The sequence below is a fragment of the Mobula birostris genome, chromosome 3 (assembly GCF_030028105.1).
Source record: "Mobula birostris isolate sMobBir1 chromosome 3, sMobBir1.hap1, whole genome shotgun sequence".
Lineage (NCBI taxonomy): Eukaryota > Metazoa > Chordata > Chondrichthyes > Myliobatiformes > Myliobatidae > Mobula > Mobula birostris.
Window position 1 is genome coordinate 187,296,363 of NC_092372.1, and position 20,673 is coordinate 187,317,035.

At 41.2% G+C, this 20,673-nt stretch overlaps 1 protein-coding gene across 5 annotated transcripts in view; it reads right to left on the minus strand.

The window, feature by feature from the left end:
• The window catches only part of LOC140195486 (rho GTPase-activating protein 21-like), a 348,737-nt gene that overhangs the window by 145,285 nt on the left and 182,779 nt on the right, over positions 1–20,673 (minus strand). For all 5 annotated transcript variants that reach the window (XM_072253856.1, XM_072253852.1, XM_072253850.1 and 2 more), the window contains 2 exons: positions 4,870–5,049; positions 3,782–3,806 (listed from right to left, as the gene is read on the minus strand). In XM_072253856.1, coding sequence (XP_072109957.1) covers positions 3,782–3,806; positions 4,870–4,989 — 145 coding nt within the window. In that variant the 5' untranslated portion in view covers positions 4,990–5,049. The remainder of the gene's footprint in view (positions 1–3,781; positions 3,807–4,869; positions 5,050–20,673) is intronic.

The window sequence follows — 20,673 nt, forward strand, 5'->3', positions numbered from 1 at the left end:
TTTACTCAATTCCAACAGTAGAAGGGAGAGTGAAGACTATCGAAGTACAGGACTCGAAAGATCGAGAGGAGTCAGCATCGTTTGGCAGTTTAATAAAGGATCGACCTTATTGAGTCTTCGTTGGAGGAGTAGTGACCTGCACCAAGGATAACTCTTGCCAAAAGAGAAAGGAGTTCATGCAAAGGTTTGCTCTCTCTCTAAAAGAATTTAAGGTCAGTTGTTTTAAACTGATTATTTTCGGCATCGTGAATTCTGTGGACAGAACCAGCAGGAAAGTCGCATCTATGAAGAAATCCTTCTCCAGAGAAGTCTCTCCCAATTGAATGTATAAATCTGTTGGACTTACAAATTTATCGCTTTAAGAACTGTTTTCGCATTTAACACTTTAAGAACCAGTGCCAAGTGACGATTTGGTGAACGGCTGCATAACGGTTAACTTCTGGTTAAAGTTTGCGTTTGTTTTTTTTCCCTTATCGTTTATCCGTGTTTAATAAATGTTTGGTTGTTTTTATATAACCTGTCTCGATTGATATTCATTGTTGCCGGTTACGTAACAATATTCATGCCATCTGTTGTTGGCTACCCAGATAGAGTATAAGGTGTTGCTCCTCCACCCTCAGGGTGGCCTCATCGTGGCACAAGAGGAGACCATGGAACCACATGTCAGAATGGGAATGGAAATCGTAATTAAATTGTTTGGCCACCCTGAGGTTCCGCTTTTGGCGAGTGGAGCGGAGGTACTTGATAAAGCTGTCCCCCAATTTATGATAGGTCTTACCAATGTAGAGGAGGCTAAATCGGGAGCACCAGGGAAATATACGTTTAGCTTAGGATTCCTTTAGAGATAGTAGAAGTCGTGGAAATGATATGTTGGAGGTGGAGGCTCATAGGATGGCATGTAAGGACAAGTTCAAGGTTCAAAGTACATTTATTGTCATAAATATGTATGCAGAACAGTGAAAAAGGAACTCTATCACTGTTAAGGTGGCCGGAAGATGGAGTAAGCGTGGATGTCCAGGAAATAGAGAAAACTTGAGTGAGTGCAGCATCAATGATGGAGGAAGGAAATCCCCATTCTTGAAGAAGGACCTCCCACAGCTATCTCTACTATACCTCCTCCCACCTTCTCCTATAAAAATGCCTACCTGTCTGTGCTTTTCTCAGTTCCTTCACCTCCACCATATCTCTTCCCAAGATTAGGCTTTCCTTTCCAGAACATCAAAGATGTCTTTTTTCTTCAAAGAATGGAGTTTCCCTTCTTTGACCACTGATGCTGCCCTCACAGATATCCATCACTGGACATCCCTCTCACCCCATCTTTTCTCCATCTTAACAGGGATAATAGTCCCTCTTGTCCTCACCTACCATCCGCATGAGCCTCCACATTGAACACATCATTCTCCGCAACTTCCATCATCTTTAATGGGATTCAACAACCAATCACATTTTGATGGGATAATCGTAGGTAGTTGCCTCCCTGAATATGCTTCAGACCGTGCTTTCAAAGCATTCCTGCAATACTGAGGTGGCACCTACTGGCCAGGTCCTCATCTCCATGTAAACTAGTTTGACTTTTTAAAATCAGTGGTCTTTATGCAGGGATTAGCAAAATGGTTATGTGGCTTGACTATCCAAGATGAGGGTGACGGATAGCCTTGTAGGCTCCACTAACAATGGTATAAACCAGGCCTGACTGTGAAGTTGACATGCTGGAAGCACTTTGGCAGGACTGTTAGATGAGAGAGTTTCCCGATTAGAGCATTAAAATACGTTCTAATACAATTAAATGGTTTATAGAACAGTATTAAAACATAACCAAATTTAATAAGGCCATAAGATATAGGAGCAGCTGCCCGTGGCAAAGAATTCCACAGATTCAACACGCTCTGACTAAAGAAATTCCTGCTCATCTCCATTCTAAAAGGATGCCCCTCTATTCTGAGGCTGGTGTCCTCTGGTCTCAGACTCCCCCACCATAGAAAACATCCTCTCTACAACTACTCTATCAAGGCCTTTCACCATTCAATAGGTTTCAATGAGGTCACCCATCATTCTTCTGAATTCCAATGAATCCAGGCCGACAGCCATCAAACCCTATTCATAAGACAAGCCATTCAATCCTGGAATCATTTTTGTGACCTTCTTTGAACCCTCTCCAGTTTCAGCACATGCTTTCTAAGATAAAGGGGCCCAAAACTGCTCACAATACTCTAAGTGATGACTCACCAGTGCTTTATAAAGTCTCAACATTAATATCCTCGCTATTATATACGAGTCCTCTTGAAATGAATGCTAACATTGCATTTGCCTTCCTCACCACAAACTCAAACTGCAAATTAACCCTTAGGGAATCCTGCACAAGGACTCCCATGTTCGTTTGCGCCATTTGTATGTTTTCTCCATTTAGAAAATAACCAACCTTTTTATTTCTTCTGCCAAGGTGCATGACCATATACTTCCTGACACTGTACTCCATCCATCATTTCTTTGCCCATTCTCCTAATCTGTCCAAGTCCTTCTGTAGCCTCTCTACTTCCTCAAAACTACCTGCCCCTCCACCTGTCTTCTGATCGTCTGAAGACTTTGCAATAAATCCATCAATTCATTCAGTCAAATCATTGCCATAGTGTAAAAAAAATCAGTTCCAACGCAGACCACTGTGGACCACCACTAGTCACTGCCAGCCAACCAGAAAAAGCTCCCTTTATTCCCACTCTTTGCCTCCTGCCAATCAGCTGCTGTTTCATCCATGCTAGAATCTTTCCTGTAATACCATAAGCTTGTAGCTTGTTACACAGCCTCAGGTGTGGCACCTTGTCAAAGGCCTTCTGAAAATCTAAGTTTACAACAGCAACTGATTTCCCTTTTATCTATGCTGCTTGATATTTCTTCAAGATTTTCTCTTGAGCAAACCATGCTGACTGTGGCCTATTTTATCATGTGCCTCCAAGTACACTGAGACCTCATCCTTAATAACTGACTCCAACATCTTCCCAACCACTGAGGTCAGACTAATGGGCCTATAGTTTCCTTTCTTCTGCCTCGCTCCCTTTTTGAAGAGTTGAATGACATTTGCCATTTTCCAGTCTTCCGGTACCATTCCAGAATCTAATGATTCTTGAAAGATCATTACTAGTGCCACCACGAGCATTTCAACTACCTCTTTCAGAACCCTGGGGTGTACAGCATCTGGTCCAGGTGACTTAACTACCTTCAGACCTTCATAAGGTGCACTGTATGAATCTATTTGAAATAAGACATTTTCTCCAAGTGAAGTTTATGCAAACAATAGGAGTAAGGGAACAGCACCATCTGTAGGTTTCCATCCAAATCACCCACAACTCTAACTTTGAAATATATCCCCAGTCCTTCATCTTCATTGGGTCTAAATCATAGAAACCACTATCTTATGAGCATTGTGGGAGTACCTTCACAGAAGGATTGACGTAATTCAAAAAGGTGGTGGACCACCATCTGGTCCAGGGGTGTTTGGGATGGGCAATAATTACCAACCTTTTCAACAATGTTACACCTCAAAATACTATTGCGAAAAATCTGATTGTGAAAATCCAAAGTATCCTCAAATCTAGTACAAGTAAATTTCTCAGATGTTGTATGTAAACTTACAATTAATGCACACTGGTTACATTTAGGGTTAGCAAGCTGCTATGAAAACTTTCATTTCACGGCCCAGGTTATAGAATGTGCATGCAATATCTGAAGTAATATCTAATACTATCACTGCTCCTTTAAAAAAGTGTACAAGAAAAGTCACACTCACCTCCCTTATTTCCATTCTCTTCATCCTGGCAAAATAAATAAAGTTACTTCCACAATGTTCAAATTCCAAAAAGTAATACTTAGAAGTAGTGACTTTTTTTAAAGATATGATGTATATAGAGTAAATCTACTCTTAAAAGAAAACAAAATGGATAGTGCAAAAGGCTCAGCAGTCAGCCAATAAGGTGCACTGCATTCCGCCATTTCTTCATCAAATTTCAGATTTCTGATTGCTTATGCTGGTCTGGCAATAACTCAAGAGCCAAGCCCTTAATAACAGGCCAATCAAAAACTAATTAGCAACCTTCTTAAGCCTGTTACGAGAGGAAATAAAGCAATGTAAAGATGAACTTAGGACATAGAATTCTTCAACTATCAGACAATACACAGAAACACACAGAAATTCTATATTCAATTGGTTCAGTAGTAGTGATATTTGATGCCAAGCCTATCGACCCAATCTGTTGTATTTCTCTGCACAGGTTTTTAAAGGGATAATGATTTTCTTGTGGAAAGCTGCTTCAAAGCTTAAGTTCTGATAAAACTTAAACCAACTTTACAGAATTTCCCACCCAGGCATGCAAATGGGGAGATTAATGAACTGACTCAATTTAATACTTCAAATTACATTTTCAGTTAAAGATTTTTAAATTGTAATTGCAAACCATGGTCACAATTGAATAATGCATTAAATTGCCATGGATGAAAGCATTATTTATTTCCTACAAAAATAAGAGAAAATTGAATCAACTAGAGTACAAAGGGTTTTTCAGTAGAAATCTTGCTTCTACATAAACTAGGTGGAGTTGTACCAATGTTGCACAAATATATCATAATTGCTACATTCTTATTTCTCAGAGTGACAGTGAGAAAACAAAACAAATTTTGTATTTGAATAGCTCCAATAACTTACTCAAAATTTAATAATTTAATATAATACTCTACTTGGAAAAGTTGTATATAAGCATAATATTAATATATTTTAATTAAACAGTATTAAATACAAAAGGAATTCCCTCAAAATATTTTTTTAAATTATGAGGTTTTGAGACTGCTCAGGAAAACTGACTGCCATTTTAATTTTCTGACCTTCATATTGGTGTGTACAGCTGACTCAGGTGGGTAGACAATGAAGTGCCTCAACGTAAAGCCAAAACCCTGTGAATTTCGTCGCAGATTAATAGTTTTTGGGCCTGCCCACGAGAACATGTCTTCCACCAGTGGCGAGGTGCTCTCGACTTGTCCACGCCCATCCTTCTTATGTTTTCCCTGTGGGAGAAAATACATCAGTTAAGAACTGCTATCCTAAATGAAAATTTCACAATACATTCATTGGTTTTAAGGAAGCATTATACCTTGCCAAAATTATGTAAATACTGCAGCAGAGTGCAAATTTGTGAGGTAACATTCCTAAGAATACATATATACAAATATAGAATCCTGTGACAGAATCAGTGAGAACACTGACAGAAATAAAGCATGAACAAAATATCAGAATACTAAGTAATTACTTTGTTCCAGTAATTATCAAGGAAACTGACCATGTGGATGTGGGATCAGAACCCATGATTAGAATTATGACAGTAACTAAAATAAAACAATAAGGTCCAATGTAAAAACTTCTTAAGTAACAGGATTACACCAGCAAAATTTAAGAGTCTATAAGCTGCAGAGTTGATATACAATGTTTATTATACATCAAATAGCTAGTTAGTTTATAAAATGTCAACATTTAAAATTAAGTAGTAATATACTGTAGAGCAGCCATTCTCAACGGGGGCCCTGGCACATTTGAAGGGGGCCACCGACTGAAAACTGTGAGAAGGGGAGCCCCAAGGGTTTATGGGGGCCCTGGTAACTGAACCGATGAAATACCCCAGCAGCAACCTTCGTTGGAGTTAATAGTTTCCCTCCTATTTATAACATCTTTCCAACACACCGTTTGAATTCAGCGCTCCTGGTAAATTCATTGCTTAAGCTCCTCCCACACAGCCTCACTTCAAGTCAAGTCGCTTTTATTGTCATTTCAACCATAACTGCTGGTACAGTACACAGTAAAAATGAAACAATGATCCTCCAGGACCACGGTGCTACATGAAACAACACAAAACTACACTAGACTACGTGAAACAACACAAACAACAGGAATTCTGTAGATGCTGGAAATTCAAGCAACACACATCAAAGTTGCTGGTGAACGCAGCAGGCCAGGCAGCATCTCTAGGAAGCGGTACAGTCGACGTTTCAGGCCGAGTCCTGACGAAGGGTCTCGGCCTGAAACGTCGACTGTACCTCTTCCTAGAGATGCTGCCTGGCCTGCTGCGTTCACCAGCAACTTTGATGTGAAACAACACAAGACTACATTAGACTTCAGGCCTACATGGGACTACATAAAGTGCACAAAACAGTGCAAGACAGTACAATAATTAATGAACAAGACAACAGGCACAGTAAAGGGCAAATTACAATATAATAATAAATGATGTACAAACCCCATATCTAGAAAAGTTGGGATATCTTTCAAAATGCAATAAAAACAAAAATCTGTGATATGTTAATTCACGTGAACCTTTATTTAACTGACAAAAGTACAAAGAAAAGATTTTCAATAGTTTTACTGACCAACTTAATTGTATTTTGTAAATATACAAAAATTTAGGATTTGATGGCTGCAACACACTCAACAAAAGTTGGGATAGAGTTAAAATAAGATTGAAAAGTGCACAGAATATTCAAGTAACACTGGTTTGGAAGACTCCACATTAAGCAGGCTAATTGGTAGCAGGTGAGGTATCATGACTGGGTATACCTACTGACTCTCACAGCTATCTTCACTATATCTCTTCCCAATCTGTCAATTTCTCAATTCCTCCATTTCCACTGATAATCGCAGGTTGAAGCTTTCCATTTTAGAACATCCGAGATGTCCTCCTTCTTCAAAGAATGGGATTTTCCTTCTACCACCATAAATGCTGCTCTCACCTGCATTTCCTCCATTTCCCACACTTATACCCTCATCCAATCCTCCCACCGCCATAACAGGTATAGGGTTTCCTTGTTCTTATTTACAACACTTTATTTACAACTCCATATCCAGCACATTAACTTCCATCATCGATGATGGGATTCTACCAAAAAGCATAAATTATCCTGCCCTCACTTTCTGCTTTCCACAGGGATTGCTCTCTAAGTCACTCACTTGTCCACTCTTACTCCCCACTGATCTCCCACCAGGCACATACCTGCAAGCGGGACAAGTGCTGCACCTACCCCTACACCATCTCCCTCCCTACTATTCACGGCTCCAAACAGTCCTTCCAGATGAGTCTGTCGGGGTTGTCTACCATATCTGATGCTCCCGGTGTGGCCTTCGCCACAGCAGTGAGACCAAGTAGACTGAGGGACTGCTTCGTCAATCACCTTTGCTCCATCAGCACAAAGGTGGGATCTCCCAGTGGCCATCCGTTTCAATATGACTTTCCATTCCCATTCCAACATGTGGATCCATAATATCCTCTACTGCCACGAGGCCACACTCAGGTTGGAGGAGCAACACCTCATTTCTGTCTGGGTAGCCTCCAACCTGATGGTATGAACATCAAACTCCCTAACCTGTGAATTTCTCACTCATCCCCCTTCTGTCTTATTCCATTTTCCACTCCAGCTCCCTGCTCACCCCTTCTCTTCTCACCTGCCCATCACCCTCTTTTGATGGCTGTCCTCCTTCCCTTTCTCTCATATTCCACTGTCCCCTCAGTTTCCCCCTTCTTCAGCCCTTTATCTCTCTTCACACCTATCACCTTGTAGCTTCTAATGTCATTCCCACTCGCCTGCCTTACCTATCACCTAGTTTCCCTTATCACCTGCTAACTTATATTCCTCTCCCTCCCACCACCTTTTATCGAGCCTCTTCCTCCTTCCTATGCAGTCCTGCTGAAGGGCTTGGCCCAAAATGTTGTCTGCTTATTCCTCTCCATTGAAGCTGGCTGACCTGCTGAGTTTCTCCAGAACTGTGTGTATTCCGCAAGACTTCTAGCTTCAGCAAAATCTCTTGTGTTTAACAAAATTAAAGGAAGCAACAGACACAAAATGCTGGAAGAACTCAGCAGGTCAGGTAACATCTCTGGAAATGAATAAACAGTCAACATTTCGGGCCAAAACCCTTCCTCGGGACAGGAAAGGAAGGAAGAAGATGCCAGAATAAAAAGGTGGGGGGAGGGGAAGTAGAACTAGCTCAAAGAAGATAGGCGAAGCCAGGAGGGTAGGAAAGGCAAAGGGCTGGAGAAGAAGGGATCTGCTAGGAGAGGAGAGTAGACCATGGAAGAAAGAGAAGGAGGTGAACCAGGGGAAGTGATATAGGCAGATCAGGAGAAGAAGAAAGAGACCATAAGATATAGGGTCAGAATTAGGCTATCTGGCCCATTGAGTCTGCTCCGTCATTTTATCATGGCTGATCCAATTTTCCTTTCAGCTTCAATCTCCTGCCTTCTCCCCATATCTCTTCCTATCCTGACCAACCAAGAATCTATCAACCTCTACCTTATATATACCCAATGACTTGGCCTACACAGTTATCCATGGCAAAGAATTCCACAGTTTCAACACTCTCTGGCTAAAGAAATTCCTCCTCATCACCGTTCTAAAAGGACATCCCTCTATTCTGAGGTTGTGTCCTCTGGTCTTAAGACTCTCCCACAATAGGAAACATCATCTCCACATCTACTCTATCATGGCATTTCACCATTCAATAGGTTTCAATAAGGTCACCCACCATTCTTCTGAATTCCAATGAATCCAGGCCGAGAGACATCAAGCACTCTTCATATGACAAGCCATTCAATCCTGGAATCATTTTTGTGAACTTCCTCTGAACCTTCTCCAGTTTCAACACATGCTTTTTAAGATTATGGGGCCCAAAACTGCCCACAATACCCTAAGTGATGCCTCACTAGTGATTTATAAAGTCTCAACATTATATTCTTGCTTTTATATTCTAGCCCTCTTGAAATGAATGCTAACATTGCAATTGCCTTTCTCATCACAGATTCAATCTGCAAATTAACCTTTAAGAGATCCTACACAAGGACTCCCAAGCCCCTTTGTGCCTCAGTTTTTTGTATTTTCTCTCCAATTAGAAAATAGTCGACCATTTCATTTCTTCCACCAAAGTGCACGATTATACACTTCCCAACACTGTATTCTATCTGCCATTTCTTTGCTCATTCTCCTAATCTGCCAAAATCTTCTGTAGTCTCTTCACTTCCTCAAAACTACCTGCCCTTCCATCTGTCTTCCCATCGTCTACAAACTTTGCAACAAAGCCATCAATTCCGGGACCTTTTCAGAATGGCAGGCAGTGACTAGTGGGATACCACAAGGCTCAGTGCTGGGGCCCCAGTTGTTTACAATATATATTATTGACTTAGATGAGGGAATTAAATGCAGCATCTCCAAGCTTGCGGATGACACGAAGCTGGGCGGCAGTGTTAGCTGTGAGGAGGATGCTAAGAGGATGCAGGGTGACTTGGACAGGTTAGGTGAGTGGGCAAATTCATGGCAGATGCAATTTAATGTGGATAAATGTAAGGTTATCCACTTTGGTGGCAAGAACAGGAAAACAGATTATTATCTGAATGGTGGCTGATTAGGAAAGGGGGAGGTGCAACGAGACCTGGGTGTCATTGTACACCAGTCATTGAAAGTGGGCATGCAGGTACAGCAGGCGGTGAAAAAGGCGAATGGTATGCTGGTATTCATAGCAAGAGGATTCGAGTACAGGAGCAGGGAGGTACTACTGCAGTTGTACAAGGCCTTGGTGAGACCACACCTGGAGTATTGTGTGCAGTTTTGGTCCCCTAATCTGAGGAAAAACATTCTTGCCATAAAGGGAGTACAAAGAAGGTTCACCAGATTGATTCCTGGGACGGCAGGACTTTCATATGACAAAAGACTGGATCGACTAGGCTTATACACGCTGGAATTTAGAAGATTCAGGGAGGGAATCTTATCGAAACGTATAAAATTCTAAAGGGATTGGACAGGCTAGATGCAGGAAGATTGTTCCCCATGTTGGGGAAGTCCAGAACGAGGGGTCACAGCTTCAGGATAAAGGGGAAGCTTTTTAGGACTGAGATGAGGAAAAAATTCTTCACGCAGAGAGTGGTGAATCTGTGGAATTCTCTGCCACAGGAAACAGTTGAGGCCAGTTCATTGGCTATATTTAAGAGGGAGTTAGATATGACCCTTGTGGCTAAGGGGATCAGTGGGTATGGAGAGAAGGCAGGTACAAGGTTCTGAGTTGGACGATCAGCCATGATCATACTGAATGGCGGTGCAGGCTCGAAGAGCAGAATGACCTACTCCTGCACCTATTTTCTATGTTTCTATTCCATCAGCCAAATCATTGACATATAATGTAAAAAGAATTGGCCACAACACAGACCCCTGTGGAACACCAGTTGGCCAGAGTGGTGCATAGAAGGAGGAAGGGGGAGGAAAATAAAATTACCAGAAGGAGATATCCACGATCATGCCATCAGGTTGGAGGCTATCCAGGAAGAATATGAGGAGTTCCTCCTCCACCCTGAAAGTGGCCTCATCATAGCAAAAGAGGAGGCCATGGACCAACAAGTTGGAGTGGAAATGGCGATAGGAATTAAAATGGTTGGCCACTGGGAAGTTCCATTCTAGGTGGCTGGAGCAGAGGTGCTCGACAAAGTGGTCAACTTATGTCGGGCTTCAGGAATATAGAGGAGACTGCATCAGGAGCACCGGATACAGTAGATGATCCCACCAGTTGTGCAGCTGAAGTGTTGCCTCGCTTGGAAGGACTATTTGGGGCCCTGAATGCAGGTAAGAGAGGAAGTAGATGGGCAGGTGTAGTTTTTTGGTCACTTGCAGGGGTATGTGCCAGGAGGAGATTAGTGGGGAGGGAGGAATGGACAAGGGAATCATGGAGGGTGGGGAGAGTGGTGGTGGTGTGGGGGGGTGGTGGAGGTAAAGATGTGTTTGGTGGTAGGATCTTGTTAAAGATGGCAGAACTTGTGGAGAATGATGTGTTGAATGTGGAGGCAGGTGAGAACAAAAAGAATGTTATCCTTATTAAGACGGAAGGGAAAAAATTCCCCAAGTCTGTCCAACCTTGTTATACTAGATGCCCTCTAATCCAGGCAACATCCTGGTAAAACTCATCTGCACCCTCTCCAATCTCTCAACATCCTTCCTATAATGTGGCAAGCAGAACTATATGCAAAACTCCAGCTGCAACCTAACTAGAGTTTTATAAAGCTGGAAAATAACTTACTATATTTGTACTCAGTGCCTCGGCTAATAAAAGGGAACATGCCATATGGCTTCTCAACCACTCTATCAACCTGTGTAGCCACCTTCAGGAAGCTCTAAACTTGACCCAAAGATCCCTTTGTTCATTAACACCGTTAAGGATCTTCCCCATAACGTGTACTATCACAACAATCCTATGCCTTCACACCTTTCCTTAATCTGTCTGTATATCTGTTCCTCAATATCTGGGGGTTATTGTGGGTCTGTAGTCCAATCCCATTAGAGTGATCTGCCCTTCCTATTTTTGAGTTCTACCCATACAGACTCAGTGGACGAATCTTCCATTATGTCCCTTTAAGCACAGCTGTGATATTGCCCCTGATCAGTAGCGTAACTCCCCCATCTCTTTTACCTCTCTCACTATCATTTCTAAAACATTGGAACCCTGGGACATCAAGCACCCATTCCTGTTCCTCTGTCAACGAAGTCTCTGCATTGGCCACAAGATCCATGCTCTAAGTTCATCACCTTTACCCATAATATTCCTGGCATTAAAATACACACACTTCAAACTATCCGAGCTATCATATCTATTATTTTGGTCCTACCTGTTTTTAATAGCCCTCAGATCTATCTTCCTCTGTATCGTCCACTTTCTGACCCGGTGTTCTGGTTCCCGTTCCAGTTATTAGTTTAAACCTTCCTGAGTAGCCACGAGCGAACCTCCCAGCAAGGATATTGGTTCCCCTGATGTTACAAGTGCACCATATTTTCTATTGGTCAGAGCAGTTGAGAGCTTGTGTCAAGTTTCTGATATTCACCACAGTCATCATGTTTGATAAAAGACACCACGCAGTGCAGCCGTTTTTGCACTACAGCAAACTTACTAATCATCTTGTCACAAGTCAACAGGTACGAGGTAATATGATTAAATATGGTGCTCTCAGGCTATAAGAACACGGAAATGCACTATTTAGCCACAGGGCCCTTCTTTTCAACCTAACCAGTGCATATTTCAAATCTAACTTCATTTTCCTCAACTCCTTTTATCTGCTATTGATCAATACTCCCAATATTTTTGCTCATGCTGGAAAATTGAGGGGAATTTGAGGGAAGAAAAACATGAGTGGTTCCATAATTTTATACCCATCTGGAAAAACTACTTTCTGTTTCCATTCCCAGATATCCAGCTTTAAGTTTCAAAATTATACCTTCCTGTTCTGAGCAGAGGAAATATTTCCCCACCATTTACCTTAATAAATTCTTTCAGTATTCCAACTACATTACAATCTAATCCACCCTAAAAGTGAAAGAAATAAGATCTTACTGAAAGCTGAACATTCACAAAGCTCTGCCAGCAGAGCTCCCACTTAGCACTTGCCACACAATTAGATCAATGCTGAAGTCCATTCTGCACTCATGCCCACTCCTGGAGGTAACCAATGACTATCAATGAAAATATTCTTTCAGATATTCAAAAGCATGTGCAATATCCTGGGAGTTGAACAGAGCGTTGCTTTCAGAGGAGCAGAGTAAAGAGGATGCTGACTCATCATGTGCTTTAAAGAGGTAAACAGTGGAGAGTAAAAAGTAAAAAGCAGAGGAGCTTAACTGACAGGATTGCTCTGTTAGCAGCAGCCACTACTGGCTAAATGGACTCCTTCCATGCTATAGCAATTTTTAATTAGATAATACAAGAGACAAAGTAATGAGGAGATTTAGGCCTTCATTTACTTTTAATTATGTAAGGGGGTTTCGATTTTTATGTTACTGCGGAGGCTAATTAAAATGGCGTCTTTGTTATGTTAATCTGGGGAATGCGGCTTTGTTGTTTTAAACGCTGAGAAAGTTTGCGCTAGCAGCTTGTTGTGGTTTAGAGGGTGATAAGAAATACGTTATTAACCAATTGGGATAGTTGTTATGGTTTTGGTGTATTTGAAGATACTGTTTGCGAGGGGGTTTTGAGGGGAGAAGGCGGGAGAGTGAGACAGAGGATGGACGAGGTGCTGTGAGTCCGCTAACGGGGTCAGACCCCGAGCGGGACGTTCGGCAAGGAGACGGAGACGGATTCGTGTGGAGCGTCTGGTCGACCACCATTGTTGGTCCCAGGCGGCCGGTCGAGGTGGTCCGAGGGGGTTGCAGGGTGAAGAAGAAGGTCCTTGAGCTCCAACGGGTTTTTTTTGTGCACGAAGAGATTGAACTTTGATAAGCGTGGCACCTTTTATTTTCCTTTTATATTTTATTCTCTTTTAATTATATAGTTCCAGTAATATCTATAAACTGTATATCATTTAATTGCATCTGGTGTATTGTCTGTTATTTGGGCGGGGTGGGGTACCTCACACAGCATCCACACAAACTAATTACCCAGTTTGGCGGGGCCGAGGCTGTTTCCCTAGACGACAGCGAGCCGAGCGACCCTGAGGGTGGCCAGGGGGGCTACAATTAGAACTGGCCTCCATGAATTGATTTAACTCTTGCAAGATGCTCATCTTAAGTACAAGGGAAATTGCTCACACAAGACTGAACATGTGCAAATGTGACAAAAGATGGTATAAAATTCCATTAAAGAGAAAACAGCAATACTATTTCAGCCAGAGCCCTGTGACACAAAAATAGGTGGGAGTAGTACATGTTGTAGTGAGAATATATGGATTCTGCAGTAGGGTCTAGATAAGTTGACTGCGTGGGCAAAAACTTGGCAAAGGAAGTTTAATGTTGGAAATTATGATGTCATGAAGAATATAAAGGTAGATTATTATCTAAATGTAGCAAGATTGCAGATGAGCAAAGTGCAGAAGGATCCAGGTGTTCTTGTTCATGACCTGCTCAAAGTTAGAAAGTGGGTGCAGCAAATGACCAGGAAGACAAATAAAACTGGCATTTATAGCAAGAGAGTTATAGTTCAGAAATAGGGAAGCATTATCATAAATGTATAGCAGTTGGCAAGGTCATAAATGGAGTACCCCTTATTTAAGAAATAACATTGAGAGTAGTCCAGAAAAGATTTACAAGACAAATTTCTGGAATGAGTGGGTTGAGAAAAATTAAGGGTGATCTTATTGAAATATGCAAGATTTTATGATCGTACGACAGATTAGATACTGAAACTTCGGAAAATACAGAAAATCTCAAATCTATGGGGGAAGAGGGGTGGAGAATCATTCATAATCTCTACCCCAGAGGGCTGTGGAGACGCCTGCCCTTACTTTCTTAAGTTCATATCGCTCCAGAGTAAACCAACCTCATGAAAGAAGGATAGTGAGCCACATGCTGGCATTTTCCTCACTCAAGAGCAATGAGGTGACGACAATAAACCACAGGCATTTATCTCCCCGATAACACCACAGGCATTTATCTCCCCGATAACACCCAAAATTATGATGATTATATCTGGTTAACAGATAAAGGGATGAATAAAAATGCTTATGCCTGAATAATACTTACTATACAAAGCTATGTTAAACTTCCACTCAGTTTCATGCCCATATGAAGTATCAATTATCATGGGAGATATTCTAATTACAATTTCTACAACTGTTTCCAGGTCAGAGGATTCTAGAGCAAACTGATCCAAGAAAGATATAATAATTAAGCCATTACAGATGTATAGCGAACAAGGCAACATACAAAGAATGGATTTACTTTCTAACCAAGTGTGCAACAGAATTAATCTCTTTTTCGGGAAGCTGTAACATTCTCCCCAAATAAAACAGCTGCCATACCTTACCAGCCGTATGAAGGTCACTCTCATTGTTATATGTTATCTTTTCTTGCCACTTAAACTTAACAATGCAATGATTTTCCAGTAAGCGAGGTTTGCACCAAATAAAATCTGACTGAGTAGGTTGTTTCTGCCAGTATTCAGATAAATGGGAATCAATGATTGTTCTGGAAGAAGACGCTGGTACAAGTTTCATTTTAGAAATTCCACCTCCCTTTAAAACAGTACATACCTTGGCTAAACAGCACACTGCTGAACATTTCTGGTCACCTACACCAGTAAAGCAGTGAAGAAGGTAGCCACAGAAAGTATGAAATTTTCAAAAATCTCTTAAGATCTGAATTATAACCTAGAACATAGAAATCTACAGCGCATTACAGGCTCTTTGGCCCACAATGTTGTACCGACCATGTAACCTACTCCAGAAACTGCCTAGAATTACCCTACTGCATAGCCCTCTATTCTTCTCAGCTCCATGTACCTCTCTAAGAGTCTCTTAAAAGACCCTATTGTATCCACCTCCACCACCGTTGCCAGGACTACATTCCACACACCCACCACTTTCTATGTGGAAAAACCTACCCCTGACATCCCCTCTATACCTACTTCCAAGTACATTAGAATTATGCCCCCTCCTTTTAGCTATTTCAGCACTGGGAAAAAACCTTTGGCTATCCACACAAGCTGAAAAATCTCAGATTTAGTAGCTGCAAGACAATGTTCTATCAAGTATCATTTACCACAGAAGTGTTCGTGCAAAACACTTAGAGGACACAGGTCATTCAGTGAAGGTGACTGCAATTCACAGCTTTTACGAAGAAGACTGGAATCCGGTGTATTTTTTCTTTCAGGTTTTCAGTACAATGGCACACAAGACAGCATTAAGAAAATTAAAGCATGTGGGACTGAGCCTAATGTATTGGTATGAATTGATAAAAGACAGAAAACAGGATAGGAATAAACAACCTAATTTTGGGTTGGGAGGCTGTCACTGATGGGGTGCTAAAGTCCTTTGTGCTGTGGCTCAGCTGTTCTTAATCTATCAATAACTTGGATCAGGAGACCAAGCGCAACATATCCACATTTGCTAATTGTGATCCTACACAAGTGACAATGTGGGTTAGAGTTCAGAAGGACTTGGATACCCTTGTACTTGAATAACTTAAAATTAATATCCAGGTATAGCAATCAGTCAGAAAGAGCAACATTTCTTGGGAAAGGATTTGGGCAAAGGATTCTTTCTGCTATTCAATAGGGTCCTAGTGAAACCACACCAGGAATATTACATATGGATTTGGACTTTCTACCTAACAAGGATATACATGTGATAAAGGAAATGCACCTTGTTACCTCATTGATTTTTGGGCAGGTGTTTTTTCTTAGGAGGACCTTATACTTCTGAATTTAGAAAAAGATGTTTTAATTGAACCAAACGTAATTCTTAAGAGGCTTTATATTACAGGTGCAAAATACAGATCAACATTCTATAATCCGGCACCACTGGGACCTGAGGAGTGCCGGATTAGTGAAAATGCTGAATAACAGAAGAATCACATTAAGCAATAGCTAACCGCTTCATCATACCTTTAAAATATCAAAGGATTCAAAGGTTCATTGTCAGAGAAATGTATACAATATACATCCTGAATTGCTTTTTCTTCACATCTACGAAAACAGAGGAGTGCCCCAAAGAATGAACAACAGTTAAATGTTAGAACCCATAAGGTTCCCCCCAACTCCCCTCCCTCCCGCATGTAAGCAGTAGCAAGCAACAATCCCCCCTCCCCACCGGCAAAGAATAAAGCACACCCACTACCAGCACTCAAGCGTGAGCTAAGTGATAGCAAAGACACAGACTTGCAGTTACCCCAAAGACTACAATGCACTCGCAGTTACTGAGGGAATCCTCGTTAGTTTCTTGTCCTCCTCTTATTAAAGTGTGTAAATTCAGCGGGTCACCACGTCTGATCTGAGGTCGTAAGCAGAAGAGAACCGAGCGCCGGCTGTGCGCAACTGCTGGCAACACTTTTAACTATGGAGCTGGGGAATTCTTTTTCACTTGTTGTGGGTATAACTCAAGAAGAGGATTGGATAGTGTAGAAGGTGGATACGTAGAAAGTTATTGTAGGTCACGAGAAATTGACAGGATGAAGACCTGGGCTGAGAACTGGCTGATGAAGCTCAATCCAGAAAGTACAAAGTGATACACTTTGAAAAAGGGAACTTGAAGGCAGAGTACAGGGTTAATGGCAGGATTTTTAGCAGTGTGGAGGAATAGAGGAATCTTAGGATCTATGACCCAGATCACTCAAAGTTGCTGCACAAGTTGAGTGGTTAAGATGATTAGCATGTTAGGTTCAAGAGATACAAGGTAATTTTGCAGCTCTATAAAACTGGTTAGCCCACACTTGGGAGTATTGTATTCATTTCTGGTCCCCTTATTATAGGAAGGAATCAGATAGTTTCAAGAGCTTGCAGAGGAGATTTACCAGGATGCTGCTTGGATTCAAGAGCATGTGTTATGAGGATTTTCTCTTTGGAGCAAAGGAGAATGAGAGGTGATGATAGAGGAGTAAAAGATGATATGAGGCATAAAAAGAGTTGATAGCCAGTGCCTTTTTCCCCAGGATGGCGATGGCTAATATGAGGGAGCATCTTTAAGATGATTGGAGGAATGTATAGGAGGATGTCAGAGGTTTGTTTGTTTTTTTTTTAAACACAGAGTACATTTTTACCAGGGGTGGAGGTAGAGGCAAATACATTAAGGACACTTAAGATACCCTGAGATAGGCACAAGGATGAAAGAAAATTTGAGAGCAAAATGGGAGGAAGTGGTTAGATTGATCTTAAAGTAAGATAAAAGGTTGACACAACATTGTGGGCCAAAGGGCCGATACTAACATCGTCAATTGCATTATGATCCTTTGCTATTTTACTGTTGGTCCCAGAACATCTTCTGATCATATTCATACAAGCTAACAAACAAGTAGAACATACAACACAGGAACAGGCCCTTTGGCCCTCAATATCCATGCCAATCAATTTGATGTGCACTTTTGCCTGCACATATCTTGTACACTTTCATTCCCTGTGGGTTGATGCGCCTGTCTAAATTCAACTTAAATGTTATCATCATACCTTCTTTACTGCCTCCCAAGGCAGCATGTTTCAAGTACCTCAGACACTGTTGGAAAAAAATTGCCTTGTAAGCCTTCTTTAAACTTCCTTCCTCTCACTTGAAAGGTTTGGACTTTATCGTTTGAGAATTTCACCCTGGGATAAGGGCTTTGACTAATTATTCTATGGCTCTCAATTGTATGTACTATCATGTCACTCCTCAGCCTCTGCCACTCTATATAAAATGATCCAAGTTTGTCCGATCTTTCCTTGTATCTAATACTCTCTAATCCAGGCAACATCCTGGTGAACCAAGTCTAAAAACTTTTTATCCTTCCTGTAATGTGGTGACCAAAACCACACACAATACTCCAAACATGGCCTAAATAAATACTTCTACAGCTAACTTTATACTCAATTCCCGAGTAATGAAAGCAAGTACGCTATATGCCTTTTTTTAAACCACCTTATCTATTTGTAATGCCAATTTTGAGGAGCTATGGACTTGCACCCCAGGATCCCAGTGCATAATCAAAATCTAGAAAATAGTGTGCATTCTCATTTTTTAAAATCAAGCCCCTAGTACAATGCAAACACTTTAGAAAGAAAATAAAAATGATAAGCTTTTTTATATATACGCTGTTTTCTAATACATCACAAATTTTAATGTCTTGATGTTTCTGTATTCAATTGTTTTCTGACACATTTAAGCCATTTTGATGGAACAGATTGAATGAGGCAAGATGTCAGTTCCTTGACATACATTCCAGGAGAAGCAATTACTGAAGCACATTGGTGACAACATCCCCATTACATTATCTCAAATTCTGGGACCAACAGTAATTCAACACTTAGAAATTTCATCATTCATATCATGGTTCATTAACAACAGGGAAAGAACAATTTATTTTATTAGGTACATAAACGCATAAAGCTTAAGATCTGGGGATCTGAGCATCTTTGAACCAACTGTTATGAATAATACATTCTGCACATACTTCCAGTCCCTGTATCCAGGCCAGCAACTGGGCTTCATCCTGCTGCAAAGTACGTAAAGTATTCCTAAAAACAGTAGGACCAAGTGGTCATGGCTGAATTGACAACCTCACGACAAGTGGTACATTAAAACTTAGCCCAAATGTGACTGCAGAAACACCGATCTAACCACATAACACTATACCTCCACACAAACTTCAAGGCATCATCTTGAAGAGAAGTTGCATTTAATCTCTGGCAGGGCATTGGTCTGGCTAAGGGAAATAAAATAAAACTGATGACAGTATCAGTTCCTAAAGTCATATGAAAGAAAAGGAACCAGCAACAACAAAAACACTGTATACTAGTGGAAACAAATCACATTTACCGCCAAGTTTTCTTTACTTTATTTCAAGGACCTAAAGAGAAAATCACCTTCATTTCAAAGTCACTTATATGCTTTACTTAACTGAGGTATGCTTTATAATAAGTAAATTTCTGCTGAAAGACCAAAACTCAGTGCTGAATATATCTGCCAAATACCTTTTAACAGAATCAAATTAGCACCGTGAAAATCCCCACAAAGAAGCGCATGGAAATGAAAATCAAAATTACCCAAATTACCCACATAAGTGAACAAGCTCTGTATAGTAATCAACACACACACAAAATGCTGGAAGAACTCAGCAGGTCAGACAGCATTTATGGAGTGAAATAAACTGATGGCATTTCGGACCAAGTCCTGACCTGCGGAGTTGCTCCAGCAATTTGTGTTTTTTCAGGATTTACAGCTTTTGCAGAATCTCTTGTGTACATTAAAAATTTGAAGAAAATAAACTTGTGTTTTGGAGAATATCAGGGATGAAAAACAACCCAGGATCAAATTAGCTCTATTCAATGGAACAATGGAAGAAATGGTAGAAATGGAACAATGAGGGCTGAGCCACAACAATCAGCAACACAGAAACTATTCAAAATACATCATTAACCATATTGAGCCTTGCAGACTGGATAAAGCACAACACAAGATTCCTTTTGTGGCTTTTGGTTAGAGCTATATTTGTCCTATGATTATTTGTGAATTACAGAATTTCACAAGGCAATGAAAGAAAGAACCTAACTCTCAAACACAAGAAAATCTATAGATGCTAGAAATCCAAAGTGACACACACACAAAATACTGGAGGAACTCAGCAGGTCACGCAGCACCTATGTAAGAGAGTAAACAGTTGACCTTTCGGGCTGAGACCCTTCTTCAGGACCGAGAAGGACAGGGGAAAATACCAGATTAAAAAGGTAGGGGGAAGGGTTAGGAGGCAAACTGGAAGGTGATAGGTGAAGCCAGGTGGGTGGGAAAGTTCAAAGGATGGAGAAGAAAGTATCTGATAGGAGAGGAGGATGGACAATAGCAGAAAAGGGAAAGAGATGTATGGGCTGGAGTAGTAAGTACTTAGGCCGCTTGCACAGATAAGTGCCTGGAGGGACTAGTGGGGAGGGACAGGGGAATAGCAGAGGGAGCAATCCCTGTGGAAAGCGGGGGGAGGGAGGAGGGAGGAAAAGATATGTTTAGTAGTAGGATCCCTTTGGAGATGCTAGAAGTTGCGGAGGATAACGTATTGGATGCGGATGTTGATGGGGTGGTAGGCAAGGACAAGAAGGCCTCTATCATTATTTGGCGGTGGGAAGATGCATTGAGTGCAGTGTACAGGAAATGGTGGAGATGTGAATGAGAGCAGCATCAATAGTAGAAGGAGGAAAACCACATTCTTTAAAGGAGGAGGACATCCCTGATTTCC